Raw genomic sequence first — 20329 nt, forward strand, 5'->3', positions numbered from 1 at the left:
GATACTGGGATATGGTCAAGGCGAGTGGACCTGAATCCCCCTTCCGTAAGTTCGCTGCGAACTGCCCCATAACACGGGACGAGAAGTGGGTGACGGTGGCCATGAGGAACCCCCATACCTCAGGTAAGGATATAGCCACTTACCTCCAGAGGTTCTGCACCATGGTGAAGGACCCCGTCCGAATCCTCGATGCCAACGGCTTCTGGATAGGTAAGTGGTCAGTACTCTGCAAGTTCAGGAAGGACCCTTCGGGGGACATCCTGCACCTGCAGCCCTGCAACTCCGCAGGCATCCTTTTCTACCCCGGTATACCCTTCACCTGCAACAGGTGTAGCAACACCGGACACATGGGGAAGGACTGCAAAGAACCTGCTTGCAGGTTCTGTAGGGTTGCAGGCCACGAGACCAAGGATTGTCCGAGGTCCAAAGCCTGCAACCTCTGCGGAGCGGCTGAGCACGTGTTCAAACACTGCCCCCAGCGGTCCCGGTCCTATGCTGGCGTCCTGATCCAGGGCAAACCATCCCCCAGCTCCGGGAAGAAGAAGCAGCCAGAAAAAGAACCACGGACGAAGACTGGTAAGTCCACCCCCACCCCTACCCCCACCCCTGTCCAGGCCCCAGCCCAGACCCCTGCCCCAGCCCCTGCCTCCAGCACACCCCCACCCACCCCCTCTGTGCTGGAGGTGACCCCCCCCACCCTCCCCCCACCGACCCCGGACCTGTCCTCCCTGGAGGACTTCCCCACCCTCCCTTCCACCCCCACCAGTGGACTCTCAGGAAACCGGAAACGGAGGCCTAGGAGTCCAACAGCAGAGGAACCCGCTTCCTCCACTAAAAGGCCCACTGGCGACCAGCGCGAAAGCGAGGGACCAGAGCCAATAGTGGAGGACCTCGAGTCAGCGGGGGAGGAGGATGAGGACGTGGAGGGGGAGGAGGAGGTCATGGCCATCCCTGAGCCTGACCTCCCCTCCGACATCCACGTCCCCATCACCCAGAAAATGATGGATGCTGTCCTTGAGGAGCTCGGCCTGTCCGCGAACACAGGACAAGCAGAAGAGGCAGCGGAAGACCCCCCTCCGGGGAGGTAAGTTCGGTCCCTTGCCGACTAGACCTCATACCCCTTTTTCATTATGGCAGAGATCTCAATCTTTTCCATTAATGTGAGGAGTATCAAGGATACATCTAGAAGGCAAGCGGCACTGACATTTCTCGCCACACAGCAGAGTGATGTCTACATGCTCCAGGAGTGCGCACTTCCTCCTCTGAGGAGGTACACTCATCTGACCTCCCAGTGGACCCTCGGTCCCTCCTACTGGTCCGGGGGTGGCGATTGTAAGTCTGCAGGTGTAGCCATTCTTGTCAGGGGTGGGCGCTTCGCGGTTGACTCCATCCATGAGCTAGTCTGTGGCCGCCTTCTGGTCATAGACGGCTCATGGGTGGGAGAGCCAATTAGGCTCATCAACGTGTACGCCCCCCCAGATAAGAATGAGCGGCTGGAACTTTTCCAGACCCTGCGGACCCAACTCGTCACCACCAGGGCAGTAGTAATCGGCGGTGATTTTAACTGTCCGATAGAGGAGGATGGGCGCAGCTCCAGCATGTACGCAAAACTTGATGCTACATCCAGGCTGCTCAAGGAGATGATCTCGGAGGCTTCCCTGCAGGACGCCGTGGGATCCATAGGGAGAGGTACCGTGAACTACTCATGGTGCCGTCCCGACGGATCAGTGCGTTCCAGGATCGACTTCGTGCTCACTTCAAGAGCAGTCAAGCATCGCGATTTCTCCATGATCCCCTGCTTTTTCTCTGACCACAGGGCTATTCACTTTCGGGGTGACCTGGGCGAGGGCTTTGCAGGACCTTCACCACTGTGGCTGGGACGTTAGGCAGGACCTGGAGGACACCAAGAAGAGCCTGAAAGGGCACTTTGAGGAAGAATCCAGGCACATTGTCTTCCGTGCCAAGGTGGAGAACCTTGAGAAAGGTGAGAAGTGTAATTCTTTCTTTTTCAGGAAACTCCACTCAGGACACACACCCTTGTCTGAGCTGCGTGACGAGACCGGAACACTCCAGAAGGGAAAGGAGGCTGTGATGCAAGTGGTCAGCGACTACTACACCAACCTCTACTCCCCGAAAACAACAGATTCACAGGCAGCCGACAGGTTCCTGTCAGGTATCTCTAACCAAATTGATCCTGCAGGTTCGTCGGACGTCAACGCCCCCTTGGTGTTGGAGGAGCTGCACTCTGCCGCTAAATCCTTTAGGCAAGGCAGGACCCCGGGCTGCGATGGTCTCCCAGTTGAACTTTATGTAACGCTGTGGGATCTCGTAGGCCCGGACCTGCTCGAGCTGTACGAGGAGATGGTGGTGGAGGGCAGAATGCCTCCGACCCTAAAGGAGGGGATGATCACGATTTTGTATAAGCGCAAGGGGGAGAGATCGGACCTGAAAAACTGGCGTCCGATCTCTCTTCTGAACGTGGACTACAAAATCCTCGCCAAGGTTTTGGCCAACAGGCTGAAATCTGTCATCGGACAGATCATCCACCCGGATCAGACTTGTGGCATTCCTGGTCGCAGGATTGCGGACAGCCTCGCGCTTGTCCGGGACACGGTCCAGTACATTCATGGCCGCCGTGTGCACGCGGCCCTGGTCAGCCTTGACCAGGAGAAGGCCTTTGACCGTGTCTCCCATGAGTTTATGTGCAGCGCTCTGCGCAGGTTTGGTCTTGGGGAAATGTTCTGTTAATATGTAAATGTAATGTACAATGAAATTTGTAGTGTGGTGTTGGTAAACGGTTGGAAAACTGACCCCTTTCCAGTGTTGTCTGGGGTCAGACAAGGCTGCCCTCTCTCACCTCTGCTTTTTGTCTGTTGTATAGAGCTCTTCGCCCGAAGCATCAGACGGAACCCAGAGATCAGAGGGATCACCGCACCAGGACCAGACAGACGGGAGGTCAAGTGCTCGCTCTACATGGATGATGTGACGGTGTTCTGTGCCGACCGGCACTCCATCGACACACTCGCCCAGACGTGTGAGGACTTCGGCCAAGCTTCAGGGGCAAAAGTCAACTGCGGGAAGTCGGAAGTCATGCTCTTCGGAAAGTGGTTCCTGCCTTCTTCTGCACCTATGCCCTTCAGCGTCAAAGCAGACTTCATCAAAATCCTTGGGGTCTGGTTTGGAGCAGAGGGCGCAGCCCTGAAGTCCTGGGAAGAACGACTGGCAAAGATGCGACAGAAGTTTGGACTTTGGAGCCTCCGAGAACTCACCATCGAAGGTAAAACACTGGTACTCCGCAGCGAGATTCTCCCTGTGTTGCAGTACCTCGCCCAGGCCTGGCCCCCCCGGGTTAACACCTGCAAGGCCATCACCAGGGCAGTGTTTCACTTCATCTGGAGCTCCAAAATGGACAGAGTAAAGCGGGCGGTTATGTTCAAGGAACCCCTCAAGGGCGGTAAGGGCGTGCCCGACATCGCCACTCTACTGAGGGTCTTCTTTGCCTGTAACTGCATCCGCAGAACTTTGGTGGACAGAACTGTAGACTCTGGCGGTAACTCCATGTCCCGTTTTTTCCTCCTGCCTCTCTGGAGGTCCCTTGGATGGGACAAATGGGACAGCTCCATCCCCTACAACTGGGACACTCCTTGGTATTACTTGGATACTTTCAAGTTTATTAAGGAGCAGGGGCTACATGGAGTGAAGCCCGACTTGTGGAAGCCAAAAACTATCCACAAGTTGATCAGAGCATCGGACATTGCTGAGACTGTTCCAGGCCTCCCTTCAGCCACTTGCAAAGTGGTCTGGAGGAATGTTTCTTCAAAGAGACTTACCAACAGGCACAAAGATCTGGCATGGATGGCAATCCAAGGGGGGTTGCCACTCAGGACATTCATGCATGCCAGAAATCTGTGCAGATACAGACACTGCCCCTTTTGCATCATCCAGGAGGAAACTGCTCTGCATGTTTTCTGGGAGTGTCCCTTTGCACAGGGCCTGTTGAGGGCTCTGGAATCTGATCTCAAAGACTTTGTTCCACAGACTGCTATAACACACTTTGGTGTGTTAAACTGACTCTTTTGTGGGACTCATTCACAAGAGGACATTGAAAGTGCCTGGCGGGTGCTGTGTTGTTTTAAGGACGCTGTTTGGTGCGCCAGAAAGCGCCTCATCCACCAGAGGGAGAGGATGTCCATCCAGGACTGCCGCAGACTGATTCACAGTCTGCTCAGAGACTATCACCTGATGGACAACATGGAGGAAGAGGAGGTCTGAAGATTTCCCCTCCCCCCCCTCCCCCACCACTATGTACCCTTTTTGGCAGTTCAATAAAGCTTCGGGCCTGTGAACTCTTTCTCCCTCCCCTCCCCACCTTCTCCAACCCCCCCCCCATCACACCTGTTGCTCATTGAAATGCCATTCTGATTTTGACTTTGACTAAGACTGTATGACTTGACATGTATTTGGTAATGGTTTTTGGTAATGCTTTCAGGGTAATGCGGCGTCATGCATGAAGTGATGTTTCGGGGTATTATTACTCTGCACAACACATCAGGCATCATACCGCAGAATGAATGTAATTTATTTGTATGTTTGGAACTGTATTGTTATGTAGTGTATTTTATGCGCTGCGTCGCAGTACAGTGTGGAATGTACCCTGTTAAAAGTATTTTGTTTTTTGTATATTTTCTTGAAAAATAAAGTATACATTTTCAATCAAAAAAAATGTGTATTGGTGAGTATGGGGCCTCTACTTATTAGGCCCCTCTTACCCTCTGCCTTATAATACCAAGTATTTGCCATATACCAAACTGTATCCTTTTACCTTAGGTACAAATCATACACCTCTACCCCTGAAGAGCGATCTGGGACTCGCGAAACATGTCGGGTACACCTGATGTTTGTATGTTATGTTATGTGATTGTTCATATACAATTGTACTACTATTACTACCAATTTTATTCAATCCAGTTTTATGTACCTTGTACTAAGTGGCTTTTTTTAATGACAATATGCTTGTAATACTTTTACTGAATAAAAACACTGTACTTACTCTTGTTACTTTTATTGGCTTAGTGGTGCTCACCTCATCTAAAGTCCCAGGGCGAATTTCTCTTTTTTTTTGTTGCATATTACAGGGATGGAGGTGTGTTACCGGTGACACCAGACCTTATCTTGTTTTCTAAGAGGAAGTAAAATGACGAAGGAGACAAGATAATGAGCACTGTGAAAAGGAGAGGTAAAATAGGAAAACAGTGATGAAAGGTAAAACTATTTTAAGAATTGTTATGGGAGGAGATAAGATACTGAGAAGCATAATGGGAGGAGATATGATAATGAGAACCATAATGGGAGGAGATATAATTACAAACACATAGCTTCCAACTGTTCCTGATTTAACATTGTAACAAACAAGGATAGTGGCGCTAGAGGTATGTAGTACAAATATAAAAGAAAAGCGCGATACTGGTCATGAAAACATCATAATGTAAAACAATGAGTCCATAATAGAAAGTCCATGATCAGTGGCGTAACTAGAACCTTCAGGGCCCCGATGCAAGAAACCATGAAGGGCCCCCCTGAACCCCAGTCAGGGCCCTTCCCTCCGAGTCCGGCGGTGGAACTCCAGGGTGTGGTCACAGGTATGACCTTTGTGAGCCCTGTAGTTCCACCACTGGTATCAGTAGTTTTTTTTTTATTCGTTTTTTTTTACATTTTTAGGTGCCCCATTGGGGGACTGTCCCTAGGCAGGATGGGATCCCCATCCCCAGAAGAGATGAGTTCCTTTTCTCCAGGGCAGATGAAGTTACTGCCACCGGGTGAGAAGGGGTCCCTGTCCCCAGGGGAGGTGGGGGTCCCTGTCCCCAGGGAGAGATGGAGGTGGTATGTAATGGTGTGTGGGGGATGGGGTCCTCTCACTCACCATGACCAAGCTGCAGGCCGTGCACTCATCCATGTTGGCCTGGGCTCCATCCAGTGTGCTGGATGAGCGATCAGCATATCTCCCAGAAAGACCTTTCATCATCTGTGTATGAGGGGAGGAGGGGGGCTGGCAGACAAGCCTGCAGTGTCCTCTGGGGGGCTCTCATAGGACTGCACTGCATCTGTGTGCTCAAAGTTTGTTTACCTGGGAGAAGTATGCAGTGCAGTGTGGGCCGGACTCGTGGGGGGGGGGGGCGGGACTCTGTCTGGGGAGAACAGACATCGGACTGAGCGGCAATGCATGGGGCAGGAGATGGGTACTCTGAGGAGCCGGCCGAGGACACAGGTCATGCAGGAAATGCACAACTAAAGAGCAGCCAGTGCGATAGTCGAGCATGGAGCTCTGCTAGTCACCCTCCACCTCCAGCCACCCGTGTGCATGGTGCACTGGTACCCCTAGCTGCCTATGCTGCTGCCGGCCATATGTAGAGGGGGCTGCATGGGCCCCCTGCATCACAGGGCCCAGTTGCGGTCGCGACTGCTGCACCCCCTATAGTTACGCCCCTGTCCATGATGTCAGGCAATGACTAGTAGCTCTCTACGCTTACAGTGAAGCAGGAAATTCTAGAAATACAAGAGAAAAGGACGGAGGGGCGCCAAACTAAGTGCAGCTTTGAAATATAAAAATAATGCTGCACTTACTCTAGAGCCCCTCTGTCCTTCTTTCTCCTGATTTGGAGGGACTGTCCCTCTTTCCTCCTCATTTGTCCCTCATTTTGGTCTGATCTATATAGTTGTATATAAAATGCACTTTTTATCTTTCAAAAAGTGTTTTCCGGTGCTAAACTTTTCATCTGATTTCTAAATGCTGTATTTGTAAATTCCAAAAGCTGATATAAAGGAATAGTAGTGATAAAAAAGCACGTGTGGGTTTAACTTATCATTCTTTTTTTGTATATTTCTCCTTTAAGGGGGCGTGGCAAGGGGGGTGTCTTATGACGACATACTTTCGCTTACAGGTGTCCCTCATTCCATCTCAGAAAGTGGGGAGTTATGGAAACCCAATAGGAGGAGATATGACAATAAGCGCCGAGATGGGCGGAGATAAGATAATGAGGTCCCTGATGAGAAGAGATGGTATAGTAAGACGCGTGATGGAGAGGAGATAAAGAAGATCTGGGAAGTATGATCGCTCCCTGACCGGAAATTCATACAGAAATATGAGCATTTCTAGAAATGAACTCGGCTTCTTTTGTACGGAACAAGGAAGTGCGTGAAGCGCATACAGAAGCCGGAAGTAGTCCTCACGACCCGGAAGTGAATTATCGGAGACCTGTGGCTGTTGTCATGCGGTTGTTCCCGGGACTTCTGGTGTCTCATGGCAGAGTGGCCCGGCGTATGGGGCTCGGGCCCCGATCCCGGCTAGATATGCTGCGGAATCTCCTGACTGCTTTGGTCAGACATGAGAGAATAGAGACCACCTGGGCCCGGGCCGATGAGCTGACCTTCTATGCTAACAAGGTGACATCCCCGGGCTCTCTGATCGTGTGTGGGGGGAGGGGGTTTAGTGTGATTGGTGGATGACATATGTCTACATTCTACCTATCAGCTTTGTAACCGTGAGAGAGTTCTGGTGGTGAGAAGGGGACACATCAGATGTACATTATATCCGGGAGTATGAGACACCATTGTATGGTAGAGCGATTACTGATCACTGAACACCAAGGGGTCACCGGCAATTACCACCGAGGGCAGGGGTCAGAAACACAGGGGCCGAGAATGGGTACCGCTGAGGGCAGGGAGCGGGTAATGCTGAGGGCAGCGCCTGGGAACAATGCAGAGGGCAGGGAAGGGTACCGCCAAGGGCAGGGTCCAGGAATGGGTAAAGCCAAGGGCAGGGGCTGGGAACAGGTAACGCTGAGGGCGGGGGCCGGGAATGGGTAACACCAAGGGCAGGGAGCGGGTAATGCAGAGGGCCAAAAACAGGTACAGATAACACAGAGGGTAGGGGCTGGGAACAACTAATGCCAAGGGCAAGGAAGGGTACCACAAGGGCAGGTTCCAGGAACGAATAATGCAGAGGGTCGGGAACGAGTAACACCAAGGGCAGGAACGGGTAACGCAGAGCACAGGTCAGTAGTAAGTACGGCAGTGTTCAGAGGTTAATTGTAATGCAGAATGCTGGGTTCAGGAGTAATTAACACAAATCTCTCTTCACTTCACCTGTACGGTTTAGGGGGGATGATATTCCTCTTACAAAGCATGGTGAGGGAGATAGGTGCAGGGGGTGCCTGTACTGTATAGCGAGAGGCGCAGGGGGTGCCTGTACTGTATAGCAAGAGGCGCAGGGGGTGCCTGTGCTGTATAGCGAGGGGCGCAGGGGGTGCCTGTGCTGTGTAGCGAGAGGCACAGGGGGTGCCTGTGCTGTGTAGCGAGAGGCGCAGGGGGTGCCTGTGCTGTGTAGCGAGAGGCGCAGGGGGTGCCTGTGCTGTGTAGCGAGGGGCGCAGGGGGTGCCTGTGCTGTGTAGCGAGGGGCGCAGGGGGTGCCTGTGCTGTGTAGCGAGGGGCGCAGGGGGTGCCTGTGCTGTGTAGCGAGGGGCGCAGGGGGTGCCTGTGCTGTGTAGCGAGGGGCGCAGGGGGTGCCTGTGCTGTGTAGCGAGGGGCGCAGGGGGTGCCTGTGCTGTGTAGCGAGGGGCGCAGGGGGTGCCTGTGCTGTGTAGCGAGGGGCGCAGGGGGTGCCTGTGCTGTGTAGCGAGGGGCGCAGGGGGTGCCAGCATGTCTGTACAGATAGTCATTTTCTCCCTTATAATAAGATTTGGGATTTACAGCCAATTTAATCAATTTAAAAGCAAAATGCAATATTTTAAATTTTCATTAAAAATAGAAACAAGAACTCTCTATATTATCCTATGCATTGCTGTTGTAATGATTTGTGAATTCTCGTCAAACAAAAATTACGGTTTTATATAAAAAAATTTTTTTTATCTCTGCTTACTTTTTCTCAGATTATTGATTATGGAAAGCGCGGAGATGCCAACGAGAAAGCAATGAAGATGGCGGACTTCTGGCTGACGGTAAGTCAATATTTGTTTGCATGTTTAACCACCCAATTTTTTTTTGCATAATACAAAAGATCTTATGTCGAGTAAATAGATACCCAACAAGTTACACTTTTAAAATTGTGCACACTCATGGAATGGCGCCAAACTTTGGTAGTTAAAAATTAGGGGTGCACCGAATGGGTTTTTTTGGTGCCGAAACCGATACCGAAAATGAAAAATACACTAGGCCGAAAACCGAAACCGATACTGAAACAGCACCGATACCGAAAATGACTGTTTTTAAAAAATATTTTTATACAGGAGATGGTCAGAGACTGGGGACATGGTACAGGAGGTGGTCAGAGACTGGCGACATGGTACAGGAGGTGGTCAGAGACTGGCGACATGGTACAGGAGGTGGTCAGAGACTGGGGACATGGTACAGGAGGTGGTCAGAGACTGGCGACATGGTACAGGAGGTGGTCAGAGACTGGCGACATGGTACAGGAGGTGGTCAGAGACTGGCGACATGGTACAGGAGGTGGTCAGAGACTGGCGACATGGTACAGGAGGTGGTCAGAGACTGGCGACATGGTACAGGAGGTGGTCAGAGACTGGCGACATGGTACAGGAGGTGGTCAGAGACTGGCGACATGGTACAGGAGGTGGTCAGAGACTGGCGACATGGTACAGGAGGTGGTCAGAGACTGGCGACATGATAAAAGAGATAAGTGCAGCCAGTGTTGCCCCCAGTGATGCAGCCAGCTATGCCCCCCCAGTGATGCAGCCAGCTATGCCCCCCCAGTGATGCAGCCAGCTATGCCCCCCCAGTGATGCAGCCAGCTATGCCCCCCCAGTGATGCAGCCAGCTATGCCCCCCCAGTAATGCAGCCAGCTATGCCCCCCCCACTGATGCAGCCAGCTATGCCCCCCCCACTGATGCAGCCAGCTATGCCCCCCCCACTGATGCAGCCAGCTATGCCCCCCCCCACTGATGCAGCCAGCTATGCCCCCCCCCCCACTGATGCAGCCAGCTATGCCCCCCCCCCCACTGATGCAGCCAGCTATGCCCCCCCCACTGATGCAGCCAGCTATGCCCCCCCCCACTGATGCAGCCAGCTATGCCCCCCCCCACTGATGCAGCCAGCTATGCCCCCCCCCACTGATGCAGCCAGCTATGCCCCCCCCACTGATGCAGCCAGCTATGCCCCCCCCACTGATGCAGCCAGCTATGCCCCCCCCCACTGATGCAGCCAGCTATGCCCCCCCCCCCACTGATGCAGCCAGCTATGCCCCCCCCCCCACTGATGCAGCCAGCTATGCCCCCCCCCCCACTGATGCAGCCAGCTATGCCCCCCCCCCACTGATGCAGCCAGCTATGCCCCCCCCACTGATGCAGCCAGCTATGCCCCCCCCCCACTGATGCAGCCAGCTATGCCCCCCCCCCACTGATGCAGCCAGCTATGCCCCCCCCACTGATGCAGCCAGCTATGCCCCCCCCCACTGATGCAGCCAGCTATGCCCCCCCCCCACTGATGCAGCCAGCTATGCCCCCCCCCCACTGATGCAGCCAGCTATGCCCCCCCCCCACTGATGCAGCCAGCTATGCCCCCCCCCCACTGATGCAGCCAGCTATGCCCCCCCCCCACTGATGCAGCCAGCTATGCCCCCCCCCCACTGATGCAGCCAGCTATGCCCCCCCCCACTGATGCAGCCAGCTATGCCCCCCCCCCACTGATGCAGCCAGCTATGCCCCCCCCCCCACTGATGCAGCCAGCTATGCCCCCCCCCCCACTGATGCAGCCAGCTATGCCCCCCCACTGATGCAGCCAGCTATGCCCCCCCCCACTGATGCAGCCAGCGATGCCCCCCCCACTGATGCAGCCAGCGATGCCCCCCTGCAGTGAAGAGAGCCGTCTGGTTGAATAGAGCGCCGGGAACATCACAGCTTTCATTTCAATAGCTGTGTGTTCCCCGTCGCGCGCCGTCACACACAGCCCCTCCCCCTTGTCCAGGCACTTTGATAGACAGATCACCCGTCCAATCTGGACAGGTGATCTGTCTATCAAAGTTCCCCGGACAAGGGGGAGGGGCTGTGTGTGACGGCGCGCGACGGGGAACACACAGCTATTGAAATGAAAGCTGTGATGTTCCCCAGCGCTCTATTCAACCAGACGGCTCTCTTCACTGCAGAGGGGCATCGCTGGCTGCATCAGTCCTGCGCTATTCACCCCCATCATGGGCGGCACCAGGGGCGGGGCTCCGCCCCCAGGCCCGCCCCATTTTCGGCTCAATTATCAGCCGTTTTTTCCTTTCGGCAAATTGCCGAAAAGGGCATTTTCGGCCGATATGTTTCGGCGGCCGAAATTTCGGTGCATCCCTATTAAAAATCCCTATAGGCGTCGCTTTAAATTTTTTTACAGGTTACATATTTAGAGTTACAGAGGAGGTCTAGAATTATTGCTCTCTCTAACATCTGTGGCGATACTTCACGTGTGGTTTAAAATGGCGTTTACATATGTGGGCGGGACTTGCGTATGCGTTAGCTTCTGTACGCAAGCTACCGGGGAGCTTTTTTTTGATTTTTACACTTTCTTTCAAAATTATTTATTTTGATCACTTTTATTCCTATTACAAGGAATGTAAACATCCCTTGTAATAGGAATGGTGTGTATGACAGGTCCTCTTTATGGAGAGATGTGGGGTCCATAAGACTCCACATCTCTCCTCCAGGCTTGAAAGCATCAGATCAAAAAAAAAAAATTACATATCTGATGCTTTCCAGTTTAGATCGCTGCTTTGTTGACATCCGCGGCCCAGACGTGACGTCATAATGTCGCGCTTGGGCCTTTGAAGGTCATACAGATGACTTCCAGTGACCAGATGGTCATCAATCTCTATGTTCTTCACCTGGCGGCAGCAGATTCTTTCTCTGGGTCCGATGGCACGGGAGAGCCCGGAGAAGGGGGGTGTCCCTGTAAGAACGATCAAGCGGTGGAACTGCCTCTATGATTGTTTTTACGGTGCACAGAATCTCTGGCAAATTCAGATATCCCCGCTGGAAGTGGTTGAAGTGTCACTCTGCTCAGAGCTGAAACTTTTATTGAATGCTGTAAGCCAGCCTTTCTTAGCAGGGGGGGGGGGGCATTAGACAATAAAAAATGAACGCTCCCCCATCCTTCCATGGTTGTGCACTGTACTGTAGTTTGTCGCCATTCCACGAGCGCGTACAGTTTTAAAGCATGACATTTTGGGTATTTATTTACTCAGCGTAACATCATCTTTCACGTTATACAAAAAATTTGGGTAAATGATTACCATTTTTTTCCCTAAAATGTTAAAAAAAAAAAAAAAAAGTATAATGTTTGGGGTTCCAAGTAATTTTTTTAGCAAAAAATACTGATTTAAACTTGCAAACAAAAAGTGACCGAAAAAGCCTGATTGCCAAGTAGTTAAAGGCCCCTTTCACACATGCTGTCGGATCAGGTCTGCCTGTCTGTTTTTCAGGTGGAGCTGATTGGACGATCCATTCACCTCTATGGAGCAACGGATGTTGGCTGTGACATGTCTGCTGACATCTGCCGCCATTCCGATCTGTCAAATCCAGATAGATGGAGACCCTATTTTCCAACTGTCTGACAGATCAGATGAAAACAGACAGGTGGATCCGTTTTCATCCGATCTCCCATAGAGGAGAACGAGACTCTGAAAGGTCTGTCTCAGCACAGTGAGTGGAGACGAACCTGGGCCTGTCATCCGCCTGCTCGGCGGAAATCAATGGATCGATTTCTTCACTGAGCAAGCGAGTCTGTCAAAATGGACGTGCCCTGTGTGAAAGGGGCCTAAAGTGTTTGTAACCCTTTCATCTAGAGATCCTGTTCCTTTAAAGCATATTATGCAGCACAGTGCTTGTGCTGTGTCATTTGGTCCCCTGTATCACCTGAAATACCTGGTTCTGCCACACACACACACACACACACACACACACACACCCTCCCCCCCAGTTAACTGACCACGCTTTACCATGGCTACTGAGCCCTGGTCAGTTTATGTGCCTCCGTCATTCACAGCTCTCTAACTAACCCCCTGCCTTCTGTCAGCTCCTATCCGGCCCTCCATTCCTGCTGCTATCATAACTTAGTGTTAGTGCTACAGTCCCCTCTGTTATAGTAAATTATTTGCCCCAGTGCATGTGTTTTGTAAAAAATACGCCACTATATAGCTTATTTTAGAGTGACACTCACGTGACCAGCCGCCCCTCTCCTCCTTGCTGACGTCAGCGGGGGATTCTCAGCCCTGCCCGCTTTGCTGTCAGATCGAAAGAGGAGAGAGGCAACCGGTCACATGAGCGGTGCTATAACATAAGGTAAATAGCGGCATATTTTCTACAAAACGCATACAGTACACTGGGGCAAGTCATTTACTATAACAAAGGGGATTTGTAGCAAGAAGACACAGTGCCTTAACATACATGTTTTAATATTGGCGTGTTTTTGAAGACACGCCTGGTAAGTTTGTTGACTAGTATTTATGATTATGTGCATACACCTCAATCATTGTAGTAGTATGGACATATACATATCTAGATCTGAGAGATTTTGTACAAAAGAGGTAGTTCAATCAGCAATACACATTTATTTATAGGGTTACATAATATATACAAATTACACACCAGAGAGTATTTACAACACAATGTACAGTGTAGGTCCCCTGGCTTGCATGATATTTACAAATTACTCACAGAACCATATTTACAATACAATATAAGGTGCAAGTTCAGAGTTAGATGACCTGTTAACTTCAGGTCAGCCCATGGTGACTGCCGTGTGTTCCCACACCAGAGTGAGTTGGCTTGCTCACAAAGCATTATATCCCCCCCCCCTACTTTCTGTAGTGTGGCTAATATAATTCTCCCTAATTGGTCACTGTACCAAGTAAATGTATATTGGGAACAGCCTGATTGGATGAGTCAATCAGTTTACTTCCCAGGTGAGATGTTATCAGGGAAAACAAAAAGCCAAGCTTTGAAGTTGAACTAATTACAGTAACACCAACACAAACACTCAATACTTTAAATATATATTTCCCTCTAATGGAAATATATTTCTAATTACAATATTGTACAGGTATTTATGGAGATTTCACATCAACTCATAAGGCTGCAGCCCTTATTGCTTGCTTTAATAGTAATATTTTTGGAGCTAAATTTTTTTAATGCTTTTTTTTTCAGGAAAAGGACCTCATTCATAAGCTTTTCAAGGTTCTGGTTCCTCGCTTCAGTTCATACAATGGAAACTACACGAGCATGTACCAGATCCCGAACCGAGAGAACCTGGACCGAGCCAAAATGGGCGTAATAGAATACAAGGAAAACCCATATCCACCTTTACCTGTTAAAAAGAGGGATAATGACAAGACTCTTATTAACCAGCTTCTGCTGGGCTACCGCCAAGAGAACAGCCTGCAGGAGTCGTCATCCTAATCTGCCAGGATTCCCCAGGATTTCTCCTGCAGACATTGTACCATGAAGCCTTTACCGTGAACTCTTTGTGCGTTTTGTTAAAGAGAAGAAATAAATACAGAATGAAGCATTATAAATGGTTAACATTCTGTGACTACAACACACGTGCAGTGCATGGTAACCTGATGGAGCGTAAAATCTGACTGGCATGCGATTTTTACATCAATCGTTCTATAAGATCAACTATACTATTGCTTTTTTTTTTTTTTCTTACCGTTGTTTTCAAGTAATTCTAAAGCTTCGTTAAAAAAAAAAATAAAAATGTCATACTTGCCTGCTCTGTGTAATGGGGTCCTCCTCTTCTACAATTGCCCCCCTGGCAAGCTGTTTACTAGGGGGGCACTCATTTTGGTTCGATTTGGAGACACGCTGCCTGTGCCCATAGACGCAAACAGCATGGCTCGGCCTCACCCTCAGCTCCTTCGTTCCAGGATTTAATTTAGGCAGCAGCCACCTATGTCTCCCACTAATGCATCCATGTTTTGAGTGCAAGGTTTCCATCTTATCTTAGAATCCTGGGAGAAATTACGACTGCCACTTTTCCAAGCTGTTAATAATTAACAAATTAGCACACCCGTGTGTTCTGAGGTGACATATTATCAGTCAGCCTCAGAAAAGTATTGTAAGGCCCCTTTCACACGGGCGCCTCCGTGGAGCGGGATCCGCTTGTTCTGCAGTGGATCTCTCCACTGAGCAGGTGGATGACAGGTCCGTGTCCATTTCACTCTGCAGACACAGACCCAGTCCACTCTTGTCTATGGGGCAAGTGGATGTAAACGGGGTGGCGGGGAGAGGGTTATAACCCTCCCTTACTCTATTCAAAATGGAAAAAAAAAAAGTCTTGCCTATGGTTCTACTTTAACAGCTGAAAGGAAGCTGGATCCACCAACATGTGTGTAGAAACTATTCCATTTATAATTTTTACAAAAGGTTTAAGGATCTAAACGGTTAAGTCACTCCAAAATAAGTTAAAGGAGAAGCTCGGCCTGAGCTTTTTAGGCTGGACTTCTCCTTTGGGTCACAGGAGTGTAATTAATTTTGTACTCCTGTGACCGGTTTTCACCGGAGAGTGGTCTGAATACGCTCTCTGCTGACGTCCTTGCCATCAGTGAGGCACTGCGTTATCCCGACTTCCCAAGTCTGGATCCGCCAGCTGCCTTGATTGATGGCAGTCTCAGCCGATCCCCGCTCCTCCACAGCTCAGAGCTCCAATGAGCATGGAGTAGCAGACCAGGAGCGATGCTGACTGACAGGCAGCGTCTCTCTGCTCGGGGAGGAGTGAGAACCGAGCTATCGGCGGTGTTCTGAGTTTCGTATCTCAGTGCAGGGACAGCTGCAGCATCAGTATGATTAGCAAAAAAAAAAAACCCATACTTCTCTTTTAATATCATATGTTTCAACTTGGTGGTTATTTCTGTAAACAAAAAAAATAAAAAAATGCAGCAGTGCCCTCTTAAGCCACATACACACGATCAGACTTTTTGACGGACTAGGTCCGACGGAACGTATCCACCGAACAATTTCGACATTTTTCAAATCTTTCCGAGGGACTCGAGTCCGGTCGAAAATGCTGTATGCTAGTCCGATGGACGAAAACTGACTTTAGGGCAGCTATTGGCTACTGGCTATGAACTTCCTTATTCTAGTCCGGTTGTACATCATCACGTTCGAATCCGTCGGACTTTGGTGTGCCTGCGTGTTGCCAAGTCTGTTTGTTCAGAAAGTCAGTCGGAACACCGCTGAAAGTCCGTTGAGAAGACTGTTGGACCTAGTCCCTCAAAGTCCGGTAGTGTGTACGTGGCAATAGTTCTACAAATGTACAGCCGTGTTTGTCCACGATACCCCCCCCCCCTTCCTCAACCTCTCTCCGTTTTCTTTCTCCTCTCTGGCTGTCTTTCCAGCTACAGAAAAACATTTTAAACAATAAAGATCGCTGAAGAGATTTTAGTATAGGTCTAGTAATATCCACAGGAACTAAAAGGATTAAAGTTGATCTCTAGTTTTTAATGAATTTTAAATAGTTAATTTGGTCTAAGCTGGACAGCCCATTTGGATTTTGTTCTGGGTGTGAGAAAGGAATTTCTCCCATCACACTACCGGAACACAGCGATGTTTCCTGCAGCTGAGGCTACATAGAGTTCGTACTATGCTGAGAGCCGCTGCATCTGTTAAGGTCATAGTTTGGTTGGTCCAGTAAACTATTTACAGTGCCTTGAAAAAGTATTCACACCGCCTGAAATTTTCCACATTTTTTTCGTGTTACGACATTTATTTTATTGGGATTTTATGTGATAGACCAACACAAAGTAGCACTTAATTGTGAAGTGGAAGGAAAATGATAAACGGTTTTCAAAATGATTTACAAATATGTGAAAAGTGTGGGGTACATTTGTATAGCGCCCCCCTGAGTTAATACTTTGTAGGACCACCTTTCACTGCAATTACAGCTGCAAGTCTTTTTGGGGGTGTCTCTACCAGCTTTGTACATCTAGAGAGTTATATTTTTTGTCCATTCTTCTTTGCAAAATATCTCAAGCTCTGTCAGATTGGATGGGGAGCGTTTGTGAACATCAATTTTCAAGTCTTGTCACAGATTCTCAATTGGATTTAGGTCTGGACTTTTGACAAATCTAACACAAACATGCTTTGATATAAACCATTCTATTGTAGCTCTGGCTGTATGTTTAGGGTCGTTGTCCTGCTGGAAGGTGAACCTTCGCCCCAGTCTCAAGTCTTTTGCAGACTCTAATGGGTTTTCTTCTAAGATTGCCCTGTATTTGCCTCCATCCATCTTCTCATCAACTCTGATCAGCTTCCCTACTGAAGAAAAGCATCCCCACAACATGATCTGGTCACCACCATGTTTCATGGTGGGGATGATGTGCTCAGGGTGATGTGCAGTGTTAATTTCTTTATTGTACATCATAGGACACAGAGTCTCAAGTAATTACTTGGTGGGTTATGGGCCTACCTTCAGGTGTTGACCATTTTGCTGGCCAAAGACCAAACCACTTTTTGCGATTCGGCACTGCATCGCTTTAACTGACAATTGCACGGTCATGCGACGTGGCTCCCAAACAAAATTGATGTCCTTTTTTTCCCACAAATAGAGCTTTCTTTTGGTGGTAATTGATCACCCCTGCGGTTTTTATTTTTTGCGCTATAAACAAAAATAGAGCGACAATTTTGAAAAAAACGCATTATTTTTAACTTTTTGTTATAATAAATATCCCCCAAAAATATATCTAAAAAATTTTTTTCCCTCAGTTTAGGCCGATACGTATTCTTCTACATATTTTTGGTAAAAAAATCGCAATAAGCGATTATTGATTGGTTTGCGCAAAAGTTATAGCGTTTACAAAATAGGGGATAGTTTTATGGCATTTTTATTAATATATATATTTTTTTTTTACTAGTAATGGCGGCGATCAGCGATTTTTTTTTATTGTGACTGCGACATTATGGCGGACACATCGGACATTTTTGACACCTTTTTGGGACCATTGTCATTTATACAGCAATCACTGCTATATAAATGCTGTGATTCCTGGTAAAATTAAACTGGCAGTGAAGGGGTTAACCAGTGGGTGGCAGTGTAGGGGTTAAGTGTTCCTAGGGGTGTGTTACTAACTGTTGGGGGCTGGGCTTTCATTTAGTGAACACTGATCTCTGCTCCAATCACATAGAGCAGAGATCAGCGTCACTAGTTGCTAGGCAGAACGGGGAGATGCTGTTTACAACAGCATCTCTCCGTTCAGCCGCCCCGTGAGACGATCGCGGGTATGCCTGCGGCGATCGAGTCCGCGGGACCCGCGACCGGACTCACGGGGGTCCCGACCAGCACGCGAGCGAGCCGCCGGCAGAGCGCTCGCGATGGCAGGGCGGCATTAAAGATTGGACGTACCTGTACGCCAATATGCCTGCACGTGCCATTCTGCCGACGTACATCGGCGTGCGCTGGTCGGGAACTGGTTAAAGGGCCCCACTCTTTGAGGGTGTGATAACGCAGCCCGCCATGATGGGTGAAGTTTGGATCTGCTGTTTCAGCAGTATCCTGCAGCGAGGATAAGGTAAAAAAAATAAAATAAAATAAAAGGTAAAGGTTATGCGTTTTTTCTTTGAAAGAAAAAAGAACCTTTATATGCCTAAATGCCATAGAACAGCCATAGAACAGTGCTTTCTCAGTATATGTGTAGTCCAGCAGAGGGGGTTCTTACTTTCCTAAAGCCCCATACACACTATCAGTTTTTCTGCTGAGAAGGGCCTGCCTGATTGCATACACATTGAAACTCCTAAGGTTTGACCTCATATTATATGGTTTTGGTAAATCTGAAGGAAAAACTCAGCAGAAAAACTGATAGTGTGTATGGGGCTTGAGGGAATTAGCAGGCTGGATGGTTATCAGCTGCTTAGCAGCTGAGGGGAAAAGTTATCCCATATCATGAAGGCTTTGCAGAGTTTAGCAGCATGCTGACAGAACCCCCTTTCCTCCCCCTCTTCCCCTCTCCTCCTTTAGAGTTGTTTTGGCATCCTTTTACTTATAGTTAATAGTAGGTATCCTAGCCTGCTGAGAAGCGACATACCAGCAGTTTTTTTCAAAGCAGCGCAGGTTCTCTCTCCCTTCAGGTCTGCATAATGCAGACCCGTATGCCGCCCGCACGCACGAGCTAGGCATATTGAAATCGAAAGGGTGTTGGCGGATGACGCAAAGGGGCGTGGCCGTAGGTCACATGACGCTATGTATAAGACACAACGTCTATCCACACAGCGTTGGATTACTGAGGGGGAAGCGCTGTGGACGCCAAACAGGTCCACCTGAGGCTCACACATTGAAGCACTCTCTGTTACGAGGAAACTCAGCCTGCAATCGCAGCCATAGTCCACTGAGAAGAGGAGTCTGTTATACTAAGAGACATCTAGCGCGGAATACACGTAAGGTTGTAAAACAGGCAATTCCAGTACAGGAAAATAACTGTTGTTAGCATGCATTGTTTGGCTAGAACAATTTTTAGCAGATAATATTGAGTGAGCCTCTGCTTTTGTACTTAGCATTATGTGTTCCAGACCTACCGTAAAGGTACCTAAGGTGTCACCCTCAGGCGCTGGGAATCCCAGTTATGCCTCCATACTGTCTTCGTCTTCAGAGAGATCAGACATGGCAAGCCAGGGTGAGTCATTGGAAGCTAGCGGTGGTGCAACTGCTTCACACACTTCAGCCCCTGTATATGTGACTGAAGAAGCACTTTCCTCTGCCCTGCAGGGCTTAAAGGAAGATTAGCGACTTTAATTGCATCATCCATCCAGGTGGATAGGAAACGTCCTAGATCCCCCCTCCCCCACATTAGACTCTTTACAGTCAGTGGAGGGTCCTAAAGAACTATGGGGACAAGACGAGGTTTTAGAAAAAAAGAAAATGGGAATTGGGTGTATCAATACACCTAGTGGTATGGTGGATACACCTATAAGGAAATTATGATAGAAGTGCCGCGTCCTAATTTACATTCAATGAAAATAGCAAGGAGGGGGGCTGTGGACTTTTTAGGCACTGATACAAAAAACTATTGTATTAATTAAAAAGATATAATTTTATTTACAAAAGAACATGTTTATATAAATATATATTAAAAAAGAAGGAACGAGTCATATATACTCCAAAGTTTATCAGCAGAGGATGTTACCATCATTTCTATCATCTTAAACAATATAATTACTGAAGAGTGACAAGGTGATGTCTTCAATTGGTAAATGGTCTCAGGTTTGTATAGAGATGACAAGATAGTAGAACATCAAAGATGGCAAGGTGCTGATACTGACTTCATGCCCGACATGTTTCGCATACTTAGGACGC

The 20329-nt window shown here is 49.1% G+C and overlaps 1 protein-coding gene across 1 annotated transcript; it reads left to right on the forward strand.

Moving 5' to 3' along the window:
* The first annotated feature begins 7095 nt into the window (after window positions 1-7095).
* MRPL17 (mitochondrial ribosomal protein L17) lies at window positions 7096-14755 on the forward strand. The gene is made up of 3 exons (XM_077455476.1): window positions 7096-7440; window positions 8925-8993; window positions 14191-14755. The coding sequence occupies exons 1-3, from the start codon at window positions 7156-7158 to the stop codon at window positions 14440-14442; spliced, it is 606 nt and encodes a 201-aa protein (XP_077311602.1). The 5' UTR covers window positions 7096-7155; the 3' UTR covers window positions 14443-14755.
* The last annotated feature ends 5574 nt before the right edge of the window (window positions 14756-20329 follow it).

Source organism: Lithobates pipiens, unplaced genomic scaffold (genome assembly GCF_037356315.1).
Source record: "Lithobates pipiens isolate NorthernLeopardFrog02 unplaced genomic scaffold, aLitPip1_a1.2 Scaffold_25, whole genome shotgun sequence".
In the NCBI taxonomy this organism is placed as follows: domain Eukaryota; kingdom Metazoa; phylum Chordata; class Amphibia; order Anura; family Ranidae; genus Lithobates; species Lithobates pipiens.